Source organism: Mustela nivalis (assembly GCF_964662115.1).
Source record: "Mustela nivalis genome assembly, chromosome: 10".
Taxonomy (NCBI): domain Eukaryota; kingdom Metazoa; phylum Chordata; class Mammalia; order Carnivora; family Mustelidae; genus Mustela; species Mustela nivalis.
The window spans coordinates 26,280,137-26,303,287 of record NC_139029.1 but is presented as its reverse complement, the minus strand read 5'-3'; the positions used below and the strand labels follow the sequence as shown (position 1 = coordinate 26,303,287).

The following is a 23,151-nucleotide window of genomic DNA, read 5'->3' as shown; positions in this document are numbered from 1 at the left end:
ATACAGTTACCAGTCTGATGAAGGTGGCTAAACAATCGTACTGAGGGTTAAGACTCACCATTGCTAGACATAATACACTGGCTTTTTTTCCTTCGCCCTTTCTCTTTTAGGTGGGAGGTAATGAAGTTCAGTTCACTAAATTGAAACATTGGTTCTGAGAGCAGCTGCTCTAGATTTAATTAAAGAGCTCTAGGTTAAATTACAAGGATCTAATGGCTCTCATAGAACACTTTAAGGGTTACTCCTAGAACACCACTAGATGACTTCGACTTCCATGATCCCTTTTAAATCTGACAGTCTGTGAAATGGTTACGAGCTGATAAGGAGATGGCTCTTTAGTTGTACCTCACCCCAACTTTATTTATTTATTTGTTTGAGAGAGAGAGAGAGAGAGAGAGACAGAGAACAAATGGGGGAAGAAGCAGAGAGAGGAGAAGCCAACTACTTGCTGAGCAGGGAGCCTGACTCTGGGCTCCACCCCAGGACCCTAGGATCATGACCTGAGCCGGAGGCAGATGCTTAACACTGAGCAACGCAGGAACCCCCACCCTAAAATATTTTTAATTCTCATTTCTAGAGTCGAGTACTAACCAATCTGCTAATTTCCTCTTGTCTATCTGGCGCAGATCTTGCTGTTGCCTTGATCATTGTGGAAGTCTGATTGTCTGTTAACTTCTTGATACATCGTTGCCCTGCCACAATATTACAGACCTACAAACAGAAAAAAGTTTTGTACTGGATGTATTTATCTTTTTAACTCTCACTGCCAATTACATGCAAAATTAAAATTTTAAAATCTATCACTAAACTTCTTTTTAATATTATGTTAAATAAAATAGTAAACAATACTGTTTTACAGTATGATTATTAACAAGATAAAATGTACACTGGATAAAAAGGCTGAAAAGAAGTGTACCAAAATGTTAACAGTAGTTACTGTAGAGTGGTAGGATTATGGATGAAATTTTCCATATTATTTCATTATTAAAATTTTAAAATAAAGTAAAATTTAGAAACAGTTCAATCTCCAAAATAAATGTGAGAGCATGAAGTTATATGCCATAAAAAACCCCCAAAGAAAAAATGAACAAGGTGATATTAAAAAACAGCCTAAACACATTACTTCTAGTGGCAGGTAGGTATGTTTCTGTTCCTGCCCCACTTGCAGACAAGGAAGGTGTGGGTACTTCAGCTGAAGAGTATACTTTTCTCTGAAATACTGTGCTACTGTTCTCTCCACAGTTTGACCGTTTTCTAACTGTAAAGGAAAGCTGGAAAAAAAAAAAAAAGTACACATTAACAACTCTCATCTTATTATGGTGAGCAAAACTCCCAAACCACTAACTAGACCAAGCTGCCTCACATCAATCTCTGCTCTGACAAACACCAGCTTTTCTTACGTTTGATGACTGGCAGGCCTTCTTGTTACATTACAAACACGGTATTTCCGTCTCATTGTTCCACAATGAGTCACTTCAACCTTCAGACCTGTTCCCAACAAGAAAAAATGAGGTTGAGTATACATGTTGAGTATTTCTAAAGCCTATTCACTACTATACAAACTCAAATTCTAAACAGAAAATCTGTGATATAGGCAATATGATATTAATAAAGGATTTTATAAATAACATTGCTAGTAAAGATTACAATATTGATAGATCTAACTCCAAACATTTTTCCCTGTCTTATCAAGCTCTACACATTAAAAAACAGAAGCATAAAATTTGCAAAGCCTAAAGAACAAGGGGCAAAGTTCCCCATTAATTAGAAAAAAAAAACAAACAAACCAACCCTGTTTATAATAAATTTAGGTACTTATGCTGGGAGAAGAAAGGAGGAATAAAAGAGGAGTTGTAATAATTCTCAACATACTCTATAATTTTCAAAGTATGCCAGTCATCACATAGTGACTGAAGATCAGAACTTCATGGATCTCAAGAAGGAAGTCCTTCAAAGATTTTTAAAGTAGGAAGAAAAAAAATTCCAGGCCCCTTTAACAGAAGGAGAGTAACAATTTATCTGAAGTGTACGAGAGTGACACAGCTGATATTGACTTATCAGAAATTAAATGCAACCAAAATAATTTAGAGCACCCTATCTTCTTATCACTGACCCCTTTGAGAATCTGATGAAAGCAATAAACTCTCAGAAAATTGCATAAACACATAATTTAGCTTATGATTTTAGATGTTCCTGGATCCTTGCAGTTCATCTATGGACCACAGTTTGAAGATCCCAGGCCTTCTTTAGAAAGTGAAGCAATGGTTTTTTAAGCCACTGGTGAAATTCTCTGGGATTAATTTTCTTAAGCAGTGCTGTCCAATAGAACTTTCTGAGATGATGGGATGTTCTACGTCTGGCACATTAAATGTGGGTAGTGTAACTAAGAAAGTGAACATTTATTTTAATTTAATTAACTTAAATAGCTACATGCGGCTGGTGCTATCGTATTTGAGAGTGCCATCTTGGAGCTACCTACAGAAGAGTTAACAAACTGTGGCCACCACTTATAGCAACTCTATTACTATAGCCTAGACTCCTAAGGCAGAAAATCTAGAAAGGGGTAGATGAAAGACAACTTTTAGTTTCCTGATAGTATTTATGGTATTACTTTTGTATTATTTCCCTGTTACATTTGTGATTCCTATTGTGCAGTGGTTCTCAACCACATGCAATTTTGCCCTCCAGGGAACCTCTGGTAATGTCTGAAGATAGTTTTAATTATTAGGAATGGGGTGTGTTACTGGCATTTAATGGATGCTAGATTTAGGGATTTTTGGATCCAGGGATGCTAAATATCCTACAATGCATGGGACAGGATGACCTCCACTCCAGACCACAACAAAGAATTATCCAGCCCAAAATATCAATACTGGCCAGGCTGAGAAATCCTGCAACAGTGTTATTTATTTTCCTATCTAATTATTAACTGCAGTACCAGACACAAAGTTCACTCATAGTAATATTTTCTTCTAATGTATCAGCACAAATTAAGATGTTAAATGGACATAGTGTCATTGTACCAAATTGGTATGGATTTTTCTTGAGAAGTACTCCTAACTCAATCAGTGGTAAGTAGTTTTTATTGGTAATTACCTTTATAAAACTAAAATTTCAGATTAGAGCATATACTATGCCTTTATATTATAAAGAAGACTAGAAAATATTATCTAAAGAAGGTCTCGTAAGAAGGAAATGTGAAGGAAGCAATATGAAGTAACAACATGAAGCAGCATGTAAAAAATATTATGTTCTGAAATACTATGTTTTAGAAATTTTTTTCTGTTATCTACACCACTTAGCTATTTTCTACTAGTTTTCCCCTGAATTACAGAAGTTATTTTAAGATTCGAATAGCCTACTAAGAAAGGTTTTACCAAAAATAAATTGGTTCTTTTATAAACATATGGTACTTCTGCCATACACTTGTCCCAATATTTGTTTAACCATGATGAATAATTGTACAAAGGAACACCCTGAAGTTACTGTTAAATATTTAGATAAAAGTTCAACTAGAACCAAATAAATGCTAAGGAAATCTATTCATTATAGCACACTTTGTATCACTATTTAACAGTTATCATCAAATTCTTTATGCTGGCTAAAAATTAAGCCCAAATATATAGCACAGAATACATAACTCTGATTCTCTTGAATTTCCATGGTAGGGTTATATGATGTATGTATGTATTTTAAAAAACAACAACAAAACCCCCCCAAAAAGTCAACAAAGTCTTTTGGACTTTGAATGGAGGGAAAAAAAATAATCAGTTGGCCAGTTAGATCCAACTCAGAATTTTCTACCCCAAATCTAGGGTCTTAGGTGCCTAAGGATTTGACCCAATCCAGGGGTTAGCAAAAATTTAAAAAAATGGACTAGATAATTCTCTGCCCAGTCCCTCCCAAAACCCTCCATCCAACCAAAAAAATTTTGGCTTTAATAAATCAAATATTTAACCTATAAACTTGGCTTTACCTTCACTATAACATCAACTTTATAATGCTTTCTAGTCATTTTTTCAGTCATTTCTTTGGGCCCCTGAGCAGTTGAAGTTAAGATCGAGTCCATGCTCTTCGGGCAGCAGTTGCATCCTTGTTCTGTACATCTTGTATTTTCTGTGATAGAGTGGTGATATGAGTTGATTGCATAGTTACCGCAAAATAATGTAAGTGACTTCATGATATCAGAGGTGGTAACTAAGCAGCAACTCCACTGGAAACCATGGCATTTTGATGATCACACATTAATGGTGGGTAATGCACTAACCTCTTGACAATGCTAACTGTGCAGTTAATACAGATTATGAAAGGACAATGGTATGGTTGCAATACACTATATATAACACTTTATTATTTTGGCATTTAAGTAACTTTAGATAAATGGATGCTCATTTTCAAAGCAGGAAGGATTTTCCTTTTAAATGTTTCATTAACAATGACTATCTCTCTCCTAGGTATTGAATGAATGATTATTGGAGCAAGCAGGATGCATTGAGCTATTCTAACTCATTCGGGGAACTGAAAGATGTTCAGTGAACAAACTTCAATGTTTCATTCAAACCAGAAGCTGAAAATTATTTGCAACAGTTAAAATCTTAAATAAAAAAATAACTATTTCTATTTAAGATTTGACATTTTTATAAACAGAATTTATACTATTAATTCTAATTAGAGAATATCTAATTCTTCTTCATGCCTAAATAAAGAACTAAATACAGTGGAGTCACATCTTACTTGAGCAACAGGTTCTAACTTTGAACAAGACAAGAATTTTATACAATCAAAATTACTCTTGAAAAATTCCTTAAATTACTGATACAGTATTTATGGGTTTACATATGAAATGGTAAATGTGTATTTAAGTGTATATAGAAATGTACATTTATATAAAGATGAAATAAACACAATACAAATTTTAGAACACAAAGTATTTTTCTTTTTCTCTCTAGAAGACTATGTAGAGATGAATTTATGTTAGTAAAATATACATAGGATGCAACACCACTGTACAGATCTTAGCTACTATTTAATATAGGCAACGTCAATGAACAACTATATAATGTACACAAAACAACGAAGTTCCAACTCCAAAATAACACATGAAACAGGCTAGCCCTGTATCCATAAAGTTTCAAAGGAATAAAATATTCAATCGTTTCAGAAAAATAAGGAAGTCACTATTTTAGAATATGTTAAAACAATGACCCCAGCTCTGATAAAACAATGTTTTTGGAGTAACTTTTAACAGTATTATAGAAACATTTTCCCATGAGATATTCTTCTTATACCTTTGGCTACTAACAGAAAGTATTAATGAAAAATTAGCTGGTATCAATATTAACTTCATTACTTGGCACTTCTTTCATTCAAACACTAAGATGTAATGGCAATGAATTTAATGTAACATTTTATAATCTATATTTTCACAGATGATGTTACATGGATAGACTTTAAAAAATTTTTTTTCAATAAAAGTTTGTTACATTCATGCATTTTATTGTTAAGTTGTTCCAAATGCTAATTATTTCACCTTTTATCTCTTTGGTGAATTTTACCCGATGAGAATCAGTCAGAGGTCTTGGCTGCTCATCAATATTATGAATGTCAAGAACTTCACACATGAACTGAATTACAGGTTGTGCTTTGTAGAAGGCAGTGGCAGAAACTAAAAAGAAAAACAAAAAATAGTATGAGTTAATGTTTCCATAAGAAAATTCAGAAAATTGCATTCAGTTTCCATGATAATTAACTAATTATAGAATTATAATTATTCTTTATGCATACTTATATATATAAAGAAGCACTACTGAATTGAGCAGTTTCAATTTAATGGCTGGCTGACTGGAAGACACAAGAAAAGCCAAGTCCTACAGTTTTTATAATCTAGCTTTCTTCATGGGTAAGTGAATAATACCATTCTCTGCTACATATACCCAGAGAAGTGTGCTGGGTATGAGATAAGGCCTTGTAAGGGGACAAACGCCAGAGCCCTTAAGATGAAAAAGTTAGATATTGCTTCTTAAAGCTTTCTATGCCACCCTGGCTTAATCTATTCTAGTGAAAGCTTTCCCTGTCTTGTACAGATGTGAGAAGACAGTGGTATTACATGTTGTTGGTCCTAATCTGAACTACAGGAAGTAATAAATAAAGAGTATCTGCCCAATGTCATCTAGCTGTCTGGTTCTCTAATAGTCAACCACCACAATTTATTAATCTTGGGCTTCAGAACTGGAAGAGCTTCACCAATGGTTAGTAGAACACCATCATTCATTTCTTTCTTTCTTTCTTTCTTTTTTTTAAAGATTTTATTTATTTGTTAGAGAAAGAGAGCGAGAGAGTGAGCTCAGGCAGATAGAGTCCACAGGCAGAGGCAGAGGGAGGAGCAGGCTCCCCACTAAGCAAGAAGCCTGATGTGGGACTCGATCCCAGGACACTGGGATCATGACCTGAGCCAAAGGCAGCTGCTCAACCAATGGTGCCACCCAGGCATCCCCATCGCTCATTTCTTAAACACATACTTAACTGGGGGCCATTATGTGCCATAAAGGTATTGGGGATACAGTGAAAATCAAAACCAAAACAGACAAGAAGCTACACACTATCACATTATTTTTCTGCTTAAAAAAAAAAAAAAAAAAAAGGTCTTTTGCTGCTAAGTATAAACATTTAATGTGGTGCTCTTTCTTTCCCTCTCCTTGGTTTAAGGATTAAATGTCCTCCATAAAATGTCCCTCACCTCTGGGAGGATGTTTATCAAGGCTTTAACAGTAGTTACCTCAGGATAAATGTGGGAGGTAAAGCTATTATGCATGTTATTTTCTTTTTAATTTTGTATCTTCATTATTATAGTGAGCATATAGTACTTTTTCCTTTACTCCAGACTATATGAATGATGTCTCCTCATAAAAAATGCAGATATACAGAATAAAGATTTCCTCCCAACTCAACTTCCCCCTCTCCACGTATCTTTAAGAAATAACCATTATTGGGGCCCCTGAGTGGCTCAGTAGGTTAAAACCTCTGCCTTTGGCCCAGGTCATGATATCAGAGTCTTTGGATGGAGCCCCGCATCAGGCTCTCTCCTCAGCAGGGAGTCTGCTTCCCTTCCTCTCTCTCTGCCTGCCTCTCTGCCTACCTGTGATCTCAATCTGTCAAATAAATAAACGAAATCTTAAAAAAAAAAAAGAAAAAAGAAATAACCATTATTAGGGGGTGCCTGGGTGGCTCAGTCGGTTAGGCATCAGCCTTTAGCTCAGGTCATGATCCCAGGGTCCTGGGATCAAGGCCCACATCGGGCTCTCTGCTCTGCAGGGAGCCTGCTTTCCCCTCTCTCTCTGCCTGCCTCTCTGCCTACTTGTGATCTCTCTGTGTCAAATAAATAAATTAAAAATATTAAAAATAATAAAAAAAGAACCATTATTAGTAGTTATGTACATATCCTGGTTTTTTTGATAGGCAAAGATAACAATGTACATGAATTTTTTTTCTTTTTAAATTAAGCGCTCTACCCAACCTGAGGCTTGAACTCATGACCCTGAGATCAAGAGTTGCATGCTCTGTGACTGAGCCACCCAGAGGCCCCCATGCAACTTTCTTTTGACATGAAATCAGATAATAAATGTTCCATGACTCGTTTTATTATTTTTTAAATATACAGTATATCTTAGAGATCTTTCCATGTCAGTACGTTTTTTTAATGGCCTCATATTATTCCACAGTATTGGTGCATGATAATTAAGTGAATATATACTCCCTTTTCCTCTTAATAAAAAAGAACACAAATGGTAAAATACTAGGAACACTATTCTGGGCTTTTATTATTTTTTTCTCATTATAGATCTTGCAGATAAATTTATGGTATGAAACCACATCATTTTTTTTCACACTTAAAGGATAACTCATGACATGAATGTATTTCATGTCCCTAATGATGGATCATTAAATTGGTTCTTAAGATTGCAAAAGTTTTCCAATGGATGCCCTTATATATATTTTATTTGCCTGTGTGTGTGTCTGTATATGTACACATCCTTGAGTACTTCTATAGGTAAGATTTAAGAGAAAACAGTACTCATTGCTAAACTTCTATCCAGATAAACTTTAGAAATTTCTAACTAATAAAAAAAAAAAAGAGACTGATAAGATTATATTAGCATTCTATTTTTTATTTTTTAAGTTTTATTCAAGTTATCTCTACACCCAAAGTGGGGCTCTAACTCAACATCCTGGGATCAAAAGCTACATGCTCTTCCAACTGACCCAGCCAGGAGCCATAGACTGTATTTGCATTCTAGATATCATATTCAAATCCATAGTGGTTTCAAAAATGTATACATTAGGGGCACCTGGGAGGCACAGTCAGTTAAGTATCCAACTCTGGCTTTTGGCTCAGGTTGTGACCCCAGTGATGTGAGATCAAGCCCCACATTGGTTCCATGCTCAGCAGAGGAGTCTGCTTGAGCTTCTTTCTCCCTCTATCTCTCCCCACTGCAGGTTCACTCTCTCTCTTTCAAATAAATACATCTTTTAGAAAAATGTATACATTATATTATTCTATTAAAAATGTGAGAATATATTCATGTATTAAAAAAAAGCTGACAGGATACCTATCAAATAAGCACATACTGCTTCTGGGTTAATTTTTTAAGAAGTAAATAGGTAGGGGTGCCTGGGTGGCCCAGTTGTTAAGCATCTGCCTTCGGCTCAGATCATGATCCCAAGGTCCTGGGATCGAGCCTCACACTGGGCTCCCTGCTTAGCAGGACGCCTGCTTTCTCTTTCTCCCACTCCCCCTGCTGTGTTCTCTCTCTCACTGCCTCTCTCTGTCAAATAAATAAATATAATCTTAAAAAAAAGAAGTATATAGGTAAAGGAAAATAAAAATATGGTAAGTAACATGCTTATTTCCCTTTCCTTTAATCCTTCAGGTAAGTTTTCTTCACTAAACTGCTATAATACTAGTGTTCACAACTAACGTGTCTTACATCACTGAACTGCAACTAAACAAACATTATCTTTTTTAACATTCTTCAATTATTTTCCCCTACTGTTTATACCACTGTGCTTATCATTTTACTATTTATTATCTTCTCTATAGAAATGTGGGCATTTCAGATGAAAATTAAAGTTAGTTAAGAAAAAAAGTTCTAAAAGATGGGTTGAAATCAGTGAGTACAGCTGAATTAGGAGTGAATTTCAATGAGCAAAGATCAGCTTCTTGGGGCGCCTGGGTGGCTCAGTGGGTTGAGCCACTGCCTTCGGCTCAGGTCATGATCTCAGGGTCCTGGGATCAAGTCCCACATCGGGCTCTCTGCTCAGCGGGAAGCCTGCTTCCTCCTCTCTCTCTTTCTACCTGCCTCTCTGCCTATTTGTGATCTCTGTCTGTCAAATAAATAAATAAAATCTTAAAAAAAAAAAAAAAAGATCAGCTTCTTTCTGCTGAATCCTTAACATTTTATAAACCTATACATTTATGCACTATTCCTTCTTGCCCTCTCAAAAATAAGCTAGTTTAATTGAAAAGAAATGTTTATGTTTAACAGTTTAAAAAATCTATTAACAAAACAAACCCCATTAATGTATTAAAGGAAGTAAGCATACAACCATTTCTATAAATGATGGTACTAAAAAAGCATTAAATAAAATTCAATGCCATACCTAATACACTGTATCAGGACTGGAAAAGAGAAAAGTTATCTATCAAAAATCTATAAGGGGTGCCTGGTTGGCTCAGTGGGTTAAAGCCTCTGCCTTCAGCTCAGGTATGATCGGGGTCCTGGGATTGAGCCTTGCATCTGGCTCCCTGCTGAGCAGGGAGCCTACCCCTCCCTCTGCCTGCCACTCCCCCTGCTTGTGCGTGCTCTATCTCTGACAAATAAAATCTTAAAAACAAAACAAAACTATGGTAAATTCAACTTCATTTATTAGGGAGTTCTAGCTAGTGCAGTAATGCAAGTTAGGAAATAAAAGGTAAAAAGACTAGGAAGGGAAAAATTATTCTTGACAATATGACTATCTACACAGAAAACCCAATAAAATCTAAAGACAAATCAGAGAATTAATGAGAGGTCAGCAAGGTTGCTAGACTTAAGATCACTATATGAGGGGTGCCTGGGTAGCTCAGTGGATTAAAGCCTCTGCCTTCGGCTCAGGTCATGATCTCAGTCAGGGTCTGGGATCAAACCCCGTGTCGGGCTCTCTGCTAGGCAAGGAGCCTGCTTCCTCCTCTCTCTCTCTCTGCCTGCCCCTCTGCCTGCTTGTGATTTCTGTTTGTCAAATAAATAAATAAAATATATTTTTTAAAAAAAGATCATTATATGAAAATAAGTTACATTCTTGTATATATTGGCAATCAGCTTAAAATGTAATTCAAAAAAATACAAGTTAAAATTAAAACAAAAAAACAGTAGGACTTGGGATGAAATTCAAATAAAATACGTATAAGACCTAGAGAAGTAATAGGTATCTTTTTGGGGAAGAAGTAATAGGTATCTTTACTAACGGAAGATATTACAGAAGATTTTAAAAATGGAGCAATATACCCTATTCATGTAAATTATTCCCAAGTTAATCTGCAAATTGAAAGCAATTTCAATCAAAATACTGACAGGATATAAACCCCCTTAACCTCTGGAAATTAAGGAGAAAATCCTAAAATTAACATGAAAAAGCAGCAAAACAAGAATAATCAAGACAATTTTTTTTTTTTTTAGATTTTATTTATTTGTCAGAGAGAGGGAGAGAGAGCGAGCACAGGCAGACAGAATGGCAGGCAGAGGTAGAGGGAGAAGCAGGCTCCCTGCCGAGCAAGGAGCCCGATGTGGGACTTGATCCCAAGACACTGGGATCATGACCTGAGCCGAAGGCAGCTGCTTAACCAACTGAGCCACCCAGGCGTCCCAATCAAGACAATTTTTAAGACTAAGGTCTGTCCTACCTACAAATCATCAAGATTTGTTATAATCCTATTGAAGTCAAGAGACAGTGAGGACAGATTCACAGCATCAGATCAGACTTGAATGCCTACCTCATACCATATATAAATTCCTATTCAGAGAACTAACTATGAAAAGAAAAATAAACATTTAGAAGAAAATATAGAATATCTTTATGATGTTAGAGCTAAGGAAGAATTTCTTAAACAAGATACAAAAATTACAAACAACTGAAAGTATAAGAATTTCTTAAAATACATTAACTATGAAAAACTGTAAGAAAACAAACGAAAGAAAACTGTAAGAAAGAAACACACAAACAAAGCAAAACAAAAACAAAAGACAATCAAACCCCAGGCTATAGATTGGTAGAGGACATGTGTTGTACCTTTAACAAATAGTTTTGAGAATATGTAATGAGTTCCTACAATCAAGATAAAACAATAAAAGTGGCAAATGACATCAGCTGGCATTTCATAAAAGAGAAATCTAAATGTCAAAATGTCTAAGTTTTCATGAATTATCTTATGTGTAGTTAATGAAATACACATAACAATGCTGACCTATCATTTTACACCATTCAAGATAGGCAAAGAATTTGAAGACCTAGAACACAAACTGACAACAAGCCAATGGAAGAATGAAAGCTCTTAAGGGATATAAAGTGATACAATCAGAAGAGCAAAGAGTAACATATAATAAATTTGAACATATGCTTAATTTTTAGTCCAGCAGTTCCACTATATTGAAATACACTCTAGATTCCCTATTTGCAAAAGGACAGAGGAGTAAGAATGCTTATTTACGATTGTTTTTAATAGTAAAAAGAAGGGAAACCACCAAAATATCTGTTAGTAGAATGGGTAAATTTGTAGTATATGCATATAATTAAAATTGATTAGACAGGTGTTAGAATTCAGATAAATAAAATTGAGAAATAAAATACAGGTATTACTGAGAGGGCTTTGGTGGAAAAGGAGGTATTATCTACTACTTAGACTGCCAGTACTAAATATGCATAATATACAACTAAGGAAAAAAAATTCATAAAAAGAGACTATGTATAGAATACCGGTGGGATAGACTTTTGATTTATCAACACAGATCTCAGAATTAAGGTCATTTAAATTTCATTAAGGTTTTATAATACACTCTATTAACTGTCATGTATCTTTTAGCAGATTAATAAATGATAGAATTTTTGTTGTTGGAAATACATCCTTTAATTTCTTATTGTTTGCTGCATGTTTGTTTTTTAACAAAGTTAATTTTCTTCTTTTCATGGGTAGCAGTGTTAGAATAATAAAAAAAAAAAAAGGATAGGCTTTAAAATAAAATAGATTTTGATTCTAGGTGTAACACTAATTATTTCTCTGAATTTCTATTTGTTCATCTGTAAAATTGGAAGAATACCTACTACTCATAACATTAAGGTAGAGATTCAATGCAAAGTAACAACTTGTACTCAGAACATGACAGCAGCTCAACAGAGAACTGTCTACTCATGTCATTTGTTCACTGATCAACTGGTCTTAATTCCAGGCAAAGTCATTTCGTGATGTAAACTAACTTCCTGAAGAGGTTTTACGGGAGAGTGTTCCATGAAGAAGAGATTAGAATTCTTAAATTTGTGTTTTACTATTTCAAAAGACATGGCAGAAAATAACAGATATGAAGAAGAAAGTAACAGATATCTGCCATATTTAAAATAACTAGATTACCAAATGAGACCAAGGGCAAATGAACAGTCTAAAATAGAGCAGAAATGAACATGGGGGCTGGTACAAACATAATCACAATTTTTTTTTATGTACACCTCCTACCTCCTGAGAGGTTACATGGTATGGATGTTCTCTGCCTCAATTTTATAGGCTTACTCCTATGGCTCTGAAAGTATGAGAACAGAACTTAAGACTACTCATTACACAATGCCTTTTATGGTATAATTAGTGAGCACTTAGGATGCCATGTTAAACATCCTTGCATTTCCTATTCTCACTTAGCAAAATATTATTAATATAGTACTCAGGAGATATTGATAAAGATTTTTTCTATTTTTAATGTAAAACACCACATATTTAGTAAAGTATATAAAACATATATGTGTCACTTAAATTATTATACAGTAAATACCTAGAAAACCAAAACTGGATCAACAACTAAATATTGCCTGTATCTTAGAAACCTCTTCCCTAACCCCTTCTCAATCCTAACTTCCCTTCTCCTTCAAAGTAACCAAAGTCTTGGCTTTTATGGTAATCACTTCTTCTTTAAATTTACAACTTAAATACAGATTCCTAAATAGTTTTAGTTTTCCTAGTTCTTAAACTTTATGTAACTAGAAATACAAAGCATGTAATCTTTTGAGGCTGTTGTTAAGGACTGTCTCTAGCTCGTCTATAATGTAAAGTTTCTTCATTTTCACTTCTCTAATACTGTGGTAAAGAAATAAAGTTTATTGGGGTGCCTGGGTGGCTCAGTTGAGTGCCCAACTCTGGATTTCAGCTCAGGTCATGATCTCAGGGTTGGGATTCTTTCCCTCTCCCCCACTCTAAAGAATTAGATAGATAGAAGTAAACTACATAATTTACTACTATAACATATAGACATCTGTGTTGGTACTTTCTTTTTGTTACGAGAATGTTACGAACATTCCTATAGTTGGTCTTTTTTGATGCACATACACATAAAAATTTCTTTAGTGGAAAAGGCTCCACCTAAAAGTAAAATTGCTGACTCATGAAGGATATGTATCTTTAATTTTCCTAGATAACGCCAAACTCTTCCAAAGTAGTTTTAACAACTGACCCTCTCATAAGCAGTATATATCATTTTTGTGCTAAATTCTAACTGCTGTTACTGCCAGGCATAAATTTTAGCCTTTCTGGTGGGTTAGGTAGGGATACCTTACTTTTTAAAAAGGATTTTCAGTCTTAAATACAATAAAATGAGCTTTATGTGTAAAGTTCAAATGATTTTGACCAATGTATACATTTATGCTATTATTACCACAATCAAGAATGATCCTTCCCATCATCCCAGAAAGTACCTTCTTGCCTCTATGTAGTCAGTTCCTTCCACATTTGCCTCAGGTAAAGATACATCAGATTCCTTTCATAATAGATTAACTGGATCCAGGATTTTACATAAATGGAATTACACTGTGTATACCATTTTGACTTTGGCTTCTTTTGTCCATTTTAATTAGCTGAGATTCAAACTACCATATAAATTAGTAGTTCTCTTTTTAAAAATTTTTATTTATTTGACAGATCACAAGAAGGCAGAGAGACAGGCAGAGAGGTGGGGACCCTGCTGAGCAGAGCGCCCAATGCGGGGCTCATTCCCAGGACCCTGAGATCATGACCTGAGCCAAAGGCAGAAGCTTAACCCACTGAGCCACCCAGGTGCCTCTAGTTCTCTTTTTAAAAAGTACCTTCCATGCCCAGGGTGGAGCCCAATGTGGGGCTTGATCTCACTACCCTGAGATCAAGAGTCAGATGCTTAACTGACTTGTCAACCAGGTGCTCCAGTAGTTAGTTCTAATTGCTGGATAGTATTTCTTTTCTATTTTATTTTTTAAGATTTTATTTATTTATTTATTTGACAGAGATCACAAGTACGCAGAGAGGCAGGCAGAGGGAGAGAGGCAGGCAGAGGGAAAGGGGGAAGCAGACTCCCTGCCAATCAGAAAGCCCGATGTGGGGCTCAATCCCAGGACCCCGGGATCATGATCTGAGCCGAAGGCAGAGGCTTTAACCCACTGAGCCACACAGGCGCCCCTTCTTTTCTATTTTTTTTTTTTTTTAAAGATTTTACCTATTTATAGAAGACACAGTGAAAGAGGGAACACAAGCAGGGGGAGTGGGAGAGAGAGAAGCAGGCTTCCCGCTGAACAGGGAGCCTGATGCAGGGCTTGATCACAGGACCCTGGGATCATGACCTGAGATCAAGGCAGATGCTTAACAACTGAGCCACCCAGGCGCCCCGCTGGGTAGTATTTCATTATATGCACAGATCACAATTTGTTTCTCCATTCTTGTTTTTAGATATTTGGGTTTTTACCAGTTTCTAGTTATTATGAACAAGCAAAAATACATACACAAATCTTTGTATGACTTTTTTCATTTGTTTTGGGGAAAGGCCTAGGAATAAAACTGGTGGGTCATAAGGCAAGGACATGTTTAATTTGAAAAGACTACGCCAAATTATTTTTCCAAGTGGTTGTACAATTTACACTCCTACCATTTCCAGTTGTTCCACATCTTTGTCAACATTAGTATTGCCAGTCTTCTTAATTTAGCCAATGTACTGGGTGTGAAGTGATAGCTCGTCGGGGTTATTTGCATTTTTCAGATGAGCAAAGATGTTTTAGCATCTTCTCAAGTGTTTATCTGCCATTCACATACACCTTTTGTGAAGTGTCTGCCTTTGACCACTTTTTAAAATTGTCTGGTATAAGTTTTTCACATATTCTAGACATAAATCTTTTGTTTAGATATATGTTTCGTAAATGTTTTCTCCCAGTAGTTGCTTAAGTCTTCTGAAGAACACTTAAAGGGGGTTTCCAGTACATCAAGAACTCTTTCACTCCAAGGACATGAATATTTTTCCTATTTTCTTAGAAATTTCCCAGTTTTAGCTTTATGTTTTGGCCTGTGATATATCTAGAATTAATTCTTTTTTTTTTTTTAAGATTTTATTTATTTATTTGTCAGAGAGAGAGGGAGAGAGTGAGCACAGGCAGACAGAATGGCAGGCAGAGACAGAGGGAGAGGCAGGCTCCCTGCCGAGCAAGGAGCCCGATGTGGGACTCGATCCCAGGACGCTGGGATCATGACCTGAGCCGAAGGCAGCTGCTTAACCAACTGAGCCACCCAGGCGTCCCAATCTAGAATTAATTCTTGAGTATGGTATCAAGTAGGGGTTATGTTTACATTTTTATACCCATATCCAGTTGTTCTTGTATCATTTATTAAGACTATCCTATCTTCAATGAATTATATTGTCTCCTCTGTCAAATATCAATCAACCAGGGTGCCTGGGTGGCTCAGTCGGTTAAAGCCTCTGTCTTCGGCTCAGGTCATGATCCCAGAGTCCTGGGATCAGGCCCCGCATCGCATCGGGCTCTCTGCTCAGCAGGGAGCCTGCTTCCTCCTCTCTCTCTCTGCCTGCCTGTCTGCCTACTTGTGATCTCTATCTGTCAAATAAATAAATAAAATCTTAAAAAAAAAAAATCAAGCAACCGCATGAGTGGGCCTACTTCTATATCTATTCTAACTGCTTCTCAGCCTGTGATGATCTAAGATCAAGTATCTCAGGAAAAAAAAGATCAAGTATCTGTAGTTATTACTATATATCGAGTAATATCGAATTATTGTAACCCGATTTAAATGGCTACCTTTACTCCAACATCACAGTTTTGATTACTATAGCTTTATAGCATATCTTTAAAACCAGGTAGTAATAAAATTTCCCACTTTGTGCTTCTTCAAAATGTTTTTGGCTCTTCTAGGTTCTCTGTATTTCCATATAAATCTTATGAACACTCAGAGTATCAACTCATATTTAAAAAGAAATCTGATGAAATTATCATAGGGGCTGTGTTGAGTCTACAGATCAATTTGGGGAGAATGGAAACTTAAAAAAAAAGATTTATTCATCTGTTCTAAGGAGGGAAAAAGGGAGAGCGGGGGGGGGGGGGAGAGGGAGAGAGAGAGAGAGAGAGAGAGAGAAAACACTAGTGTGTGAGCAGGGAAAGGGGGAGGGGGAGAGAAATTCCCAAGCAGACTCCCAGTGGAGTGCAAAGTCCCAGGCAGGGCTTGATCCCAGGACCCAGAGACCATGACCCCAGTGGAAACCAAGAGTTGGACGCTCAACTGACTGACCCACCCAGGATCCTCATGGAAGAATGGACATTTTTTTTTTAAAGATTTTATTTATTTATTTATTTGACAGAGAGAGGAGATCACAAGTAGGCAGAGAGGCAGGCAGAGAGAGATGGGGAAGCAGGCTCCCCACTGAGCAGAGCCCGACACGGGGCTCGATCCCAGAACCCTGAGATCATGACCTGAGCCGAAGGCAGAGGCTTAACCCACTGAGCCACCCAGGTGCCTTGGAAGAATGGATATCTTAACAATTTGAGTGTTCTGGTCTAAGAACATGGTTATCTTTATTTATATCTTCCTTGTCTTTCTCAGGAAAGCTCTGTAGCTTTCAGTATAGAAGCCTTACACATCTTTCTTTAGATCTATTCCTAAATGTTACATTTTTTGGTATTATTATAAATGGCATTTTTATTTTTCTAAGTGGTGAATGCTGGTATTATTTTTTATTATACTGCTTACCCTGATTTTTGTACATGCTATTAGTATCCTGTGTCCTTGCTAAATTCATCTATTAATTCCAGTAGAGTTTTTTGGGGATAGATTCATTAGGATTTTTTACATAAGGAATTATGTCTCCTGCAAACAGGGGCAGTTTTATTTCTTCCTTTACAATATTATGTCTTTATTCTTCTAGCCTTACTGCATTAGTTTGGACCTCTAGCACAATGTTGAATCAAGCAGTGAAAACCAAGTATCCTTGCCTTGTTTTTTATCTTAAGAGCAAAAGCATTAAACATTTTTACCTTTTATATTGATGCCCATTATGTTTTTCTACATGCTTTTATCAAGTTGAAGTTTCCTTTTATTGCTAGTTCACTGCAAATTTTTATCAGGAGAATGTTAAAAATGTGTCAAATTATTTTTCTATTGAGAGGATTATATTGTTTTTGTCAAGTGTCTGTATCACAGGTACACTAGCCTCATAAAATGAGTTGGAAAGTCTTTCCTCCTCTATTTTCTGAATTTGTGAAAGATTGGTACTATTTTTCTTTGAATGTTAGATAAAATCCAACAGTTAAGTCACTGGAATTTTCAAGGAATAATGAAGTTAATAAAGAGCTATTCAGATTACTCTTCCAAATCAATTTCTATAAAGTTCTGTTCAAGTTATCAAATTAATAGTATAAAGTTCATAACATTTCCTTATTAACCTTTCAATTCTGAAGGATCTTTAGTGATACCCTTGCTTTCATTCCTCATGCCAATAATCTTTTTTTTCTATTTTTCTTCATTAGTCTTGCTAGGATTTTATTAATTTTATCAAAAGAATTAAGGGGCTTCATGCATTTTCTGTACTACTTTCTATTTAACTAATTTTTGCTCTGATGATCTTTATTATTTCTTACCTTCTACTTAATTTGGATTTTTTTTTAAGGATTTATTTATCTGACAGAGACAGAGAGTGAGCGAGCATAAGCAGGAGGAGCAGCAGAGGGAGAGAGAGAAGCAGACTCTCCGCTGAGCAGGGAGCCCGATGCTGGACTCAATCCCAGGCTCCAGGATCATGACCTGAGCCAAAGATAGCTGCTTAACCGACTGAGCCACCCAGGTGCCTCTGATTAGATAGAAACTTTGTGTGATAACCAGCCTTCAATACGTCCCCAGTAAGTTTTGGCTTGTGGGATTCACGCCTTTGTGTAAGTCTTTCCTACACTAAGTATAACTATCTGTGTAACTAACAGGATATTATGAAAATGACAGAATGTAACTTTCAGTGCTAGGCCTTAAAGTCATTATAGCTTCTAACTGCTCTATCATGGATTACTTGCTCCAGAGAAAGACACCCACAATATTGTTAGGACACTTAACCAAATCTATACAAAGATCCATGTGGCAAGAAGCTAGGCTTTCATCACAAACTTGCTATCAACCGTTTTATAGATGTTAAACAAGACTTAATCATTCATGTAAACATTTATTAAGTACCTACTGTACTGTATGGACTCCCTTATGGGTTGAAATTTAGAGATGACCCAGACAAAGCCTCTGCCCTTTAAGAACAGATTCTGGGTTAAGATAACAGATTACCAACAAGCAGCTCATTTCATTCCTTCCGCAATCCCCAAACTCTGCTACAACCATGGTGAGGAACTTTATGAAAGACAGATAATCTTAGGAGAACAGAAAATAGGAAGTCCATTAATATTTTAGAAGACGAAAAGCGGGTGGACAGGTTGTAACTGACGTAATAGATCCAAGAAAATGAAATCCTGAGGTGGCTATGTTGGGAAATATAAGAACCAAAGAAAGACAAAATCTTCAAAAGATATGAGAAGTGGAGGCACTAAGTACCTCTGAACTCGTGACAGAATGGGAAGGTGCAAAAAATAAAGAGGAAAGCTATTTGAGAAGCAGGTGGAGTCCTAGGATCCCCTAACTCCACATTGCTGAACAACTGCTCCTTTGTCATCCTTGCATAAATCTGGAGGTTTATTCTCTGGAAAAAATAAAGGAAACACTCTTTGGAGGGAGCATGACAGGCACAGTAGTGGGCACACGACTGTACCAAAAACAAGGGATAAAATGACTATAAACATTAAATGCTGAATGCAGACCTTCTCCCAACCAGAATGTCCAATTTGGCTTCTAGAATGTAGACAGTGAGACTGTTATCCTTGAGGCAGAAGCTCAGAAGACCCTTATCTTTGAGTAACTTGACCAGCCAAGCAGAGACTCGAGGATACAAATGCAGGTCCCCTAACAACAGCACAGTGAAATCACCCTATGATGAAGCTCAAAGTCAACAGGCCCCACTGATGCATTCAGAGCATCTAGTCAGTGTTTCAGACTCCCAATGAAACGTGTAGATAATCAAGGACAGTGTATACCTGAAGAAAGCCTCCAACATGGAAGACAGAGATCAAAACAAAAGGAGTCTGGGCGAAGCATAAACATGTGTAGAAAAAAGAAAAGTCCAAAATAAATAATTCTCAGTGAACTAAGAGAGAATACTGCATTGTGAAACAAGAAGACTAAAGTACATCATCATTCAGGAAATAAAAAACAGCAGCTAGAAAAGAACATAATAGCAGAAATGAAAAAAGTGAGTAAAGGGTTAAAAGATGAAGCTGAGGAAATTTCTAGAAGGTAAAGCAAAATAAATGAAACAAAAAGACAACGGATACATACCTAAATGGGCCACCATCGCTCCCACCCTTCTCCCCTCTAGTAACCCTCAGTTTGTTTCCTGAGATTGAAAGTCTCTTATGGTTTATCTCCCCCTCTGGTTTTGCCTTGCTTCAATTTTCCCCCTCCCCTATGACCCTATGGTCTTGTCTGTCCTTTTCTCATGAAACTTCTTAACAATAAAAAAAGGAAGGAGGGGCAGAGAGAAAAAGGATATAGGAAACAGAAGATCTATAAAGGAAAAAGATAAAGTTCTCCAGAGGGATAGTGATATGAGATTCTAAGAGGACAGCTGTGTACCAAATATGAATGGCATACTCAATGAGCTGAAACACTGTGAATCAAGAAACAGATTGGATGAAGACTGTCACCAAGATTTCTGCTGCCATTATTCTGCTTTTGTAATATGAGAATAGTCTGGGTAAGCCCAACACAGATATATTTACTTTGCCTGGCTAGACCATATGTTGATAAAGTTCCTGTTCTGCTGCCTGAAATCAGACTCTCATTACACCCTCAAGAAATGTTCTGCTTTGATCTATTGCTAATTTGAGTAAGGACTAATTTGAATAATATAAATTATTTCTTAGTCCTAGAGATCTTATACCCAAACTCAAGACAAATATATGATGCAAGCAACACTAATACTGTAATATTTACTAGAAATAAGTTTTCTTGCAAAGGAAGCATATTCTGGGTGAACTTTTGACTCTGAAGCAGAATAAATTACAATTACTAAATTCTACAATAATTTATATATTCCATTTTCTTCCAGGAGCAAAACAGTGAATGTTTTACAGAAGGCTATTCTTAATAAAAAGCACAGTAAGTAAATAAAAATAACATAATATTTCTCAATTCAGATGTGCCCAGTTCGAGATCTGTCTGCTAGGAATTTTGCTTCTTAAGGGATGTAGTATAGAGCTGTGAATATTAAGGACATAACTTTGGAGTCAGAAGTTAACGTCTACCATTTAAAAGTAAACTATGTGACCTTGAGCCTTAAATATAAGCTACGGTTTTATTCTAATACAGGTTTATTGGTTATACTACATTGTTAAAATCAAAAGCAAATGGACACCAGCCTTGAAATTCCCAGAGCAGACAAAACCAGTTTAGCCATACAAACAAAGCTTAATATAGCTTATCTTGCAAGACTAACTTGACCTGGGTCATTTCTTGCTCATGCCTCTGAAAATCATAAGCAAAACTTAAACTGGAAAAAAACCAGACAAAACTCCCCCCAAAAGAATTGTTTCCCAAGTTTGATATTAGATAACTACTGAACAAATCCCTATCATTTAAGAAAATTCTAATTTTAGGGCGCCTGGGTGGCTCAGTGGTTAAGCCGCTGCCTTCGGCTCAGGTCATGATCTCAGGGTCCTGGGATCGAGTCCCGCATCGGGCTCTCTGCTCGGCAGGGAGCCTGCTTCCTCCTCTCTCTCTCTCTGCCTGCCTCTCTACCTACTTGTGATTTCTCTCTGTCAAATAAATAAATAAAATCTTTAAAAAAAAAAAAAAAAAAAAAAAGAAAATTCTAATTTTATAACCAATCACTAAAGAATAAACATTTACTGCTTCTCTCTATATAAACTGCTTTATAACAGTATGTTCCTGAGACTCATTCCATGTTTTGGCTTGAAAGCTACCAGTTTGCAAACTGTTTTTGGTGTGTGTACAATAAACTTTTATTAATTATTACTTTGGTAATTCATTGCTTTTACTTCTGTTATTTCTAAACTTTTCACAAATATACAGATTTAACATAAATATTAAATAAAAACTACCTTTAGGTCAAACTACCTTGACCTTTAAAGGTCTTGACCTCTAAAGGTCAAACTACCATGACCTTTAGAAAGAGAAAGTCAATTTAGAGAGAGAAAGTTTATAGAGATTTTTTTCTCTCTAAACTTAACTCATACAACTGTGGTAGAGTTTATATGAGATAATTAATGTAAAATGCTTAGCATTCTATCTGGTATATAATGAGTGGTAAATAAAAGTATCTTAAGTGAACTACTACGAATAAATACCACACATTCACTGTGATGGTTTTAAAAATGTAATAAAATGGAAGTTCCAACTGAGTTTGGCTTAAATCCAGGCTAAATTAAAAATATATTCCACGGGGTGCCTGGGTGGCTCAGTGGGTTAAGCTGCTGCCTTCGCCTCGGGTCATGATCTCAGGGTCCTGGGATCGAGCCCCGCATTGGGCTCTCTGCTCAGCAGGGAGCCTGCTTCCCTCTCCATGCCTCTCTGCCTGCCTCTCTGCCTACATGTGATCTCTGTCAAATAAATAAATAAAACCTTTAAAAATATATATATATATATTCCACATTTCATTGACTCTAAGACACCAGTGATGGGAAGGTAAATCAGTATTTCATGTATCCTAAAAAAGAAACCTGCCAATTAAACTGTGACAAACCATCAACTGTAAGACATCTCCCAATTTCAGAGATGATGAAATGCGAAGAAAAAATATTTTTGAGTCTTAGCTTGGTAAAATTACAGTTAAGTCCAATTACATAGTTGGGAAAGTATTAAATACCACAAAAAAAAGTCATTTTGAAGATAAGATTACGTCACATAATCAGAATTAAACTGCTCTCTCACTTAGGAGTACTCTTCACTCTGCCATTCTTTTTTTTTTTTTTTTAAATGATTTTATTTATTTATTCAACAGAGACACAGAGAGAGCATGGAAGGGGAGAAGGTCAGAGGGAGACGTAAACTCCCTGCTGAGCAGGAAGCCCGATGTGGGACTTGATCCTCGGACTCCGGGATCACCACCTGAGCCGAAGGCAGTTGCTTAACCAGCTGAGCTACCCAGGCATCCTTCACTCTTCCATTCTTACTTCTACTACCAATTTCCCCTAGAGGGAATCTGTCACTTCCTCAGAACATGTTCCTCAAATCCTGAGACGAGAATGGATCCATGTTATATGCTCCCATTGTACTCAGCACTTCTCCTTCATAATATTTGTATTGATCAATACTAGTCTTTTCCAGTAGATTTCAAGTTCAACGAGGGCTATTTTGTTCAGTGCAATATACTAAGCACAAGGGATGCTTGGTATTAATCACAGATCAAATCACACATAAACAAAAAAAAAAGGAAACATAAGCAAGTCAGGTGGTCAGTGCAATATTTTCACTCCTTATTTTTCATAGCAGCAACTACATTTTATTGGCAATTAAAA

General features: G+C 36.2%; 1 protein-coding gene across 11 annotated transcripts in view; it reads right to left on the bottom strand.

Annotated features, from left to right (window-relative positions):
• LOC309842556 (protein argonaute-3) overlaps positions 1 to 23,151 on the bottom strand; it is a 128,061-nt gene that overhangs the window by 36,706 nt on the left and 68,204 nt on the right. For all 11 annotated transcript variants that reach the window (XR_014299676.1, XR_014299677.1, XR_014299678.1 and 8 more), the window contains 4 exons: positions 5,531 to 5,665; positions 1,401 to 1,488; positions 1,124 to 1,271; positions 592 to 711 (listed from right to left, as the gene is read on the bottom strand). Coding sequence is in view for 8 of the 11 variants with exons in the window: in XM_082686881.1 (XP_082543007.1) it covers positions 592 to 711; positions 1,124 to 1,271; positions 1,401 to 1,488; positions 5,531 to 5,665 (491 nt within the window). In the remaining 3 variants the exon portion in view is untranslated. The remainder of the gene's footprint in view (positions 1 to 591; positions 712 to 1,123; positions 1,272 to 1,400; positions 1,489 to 5,530; positions 5,666 to 23,151) is intronic.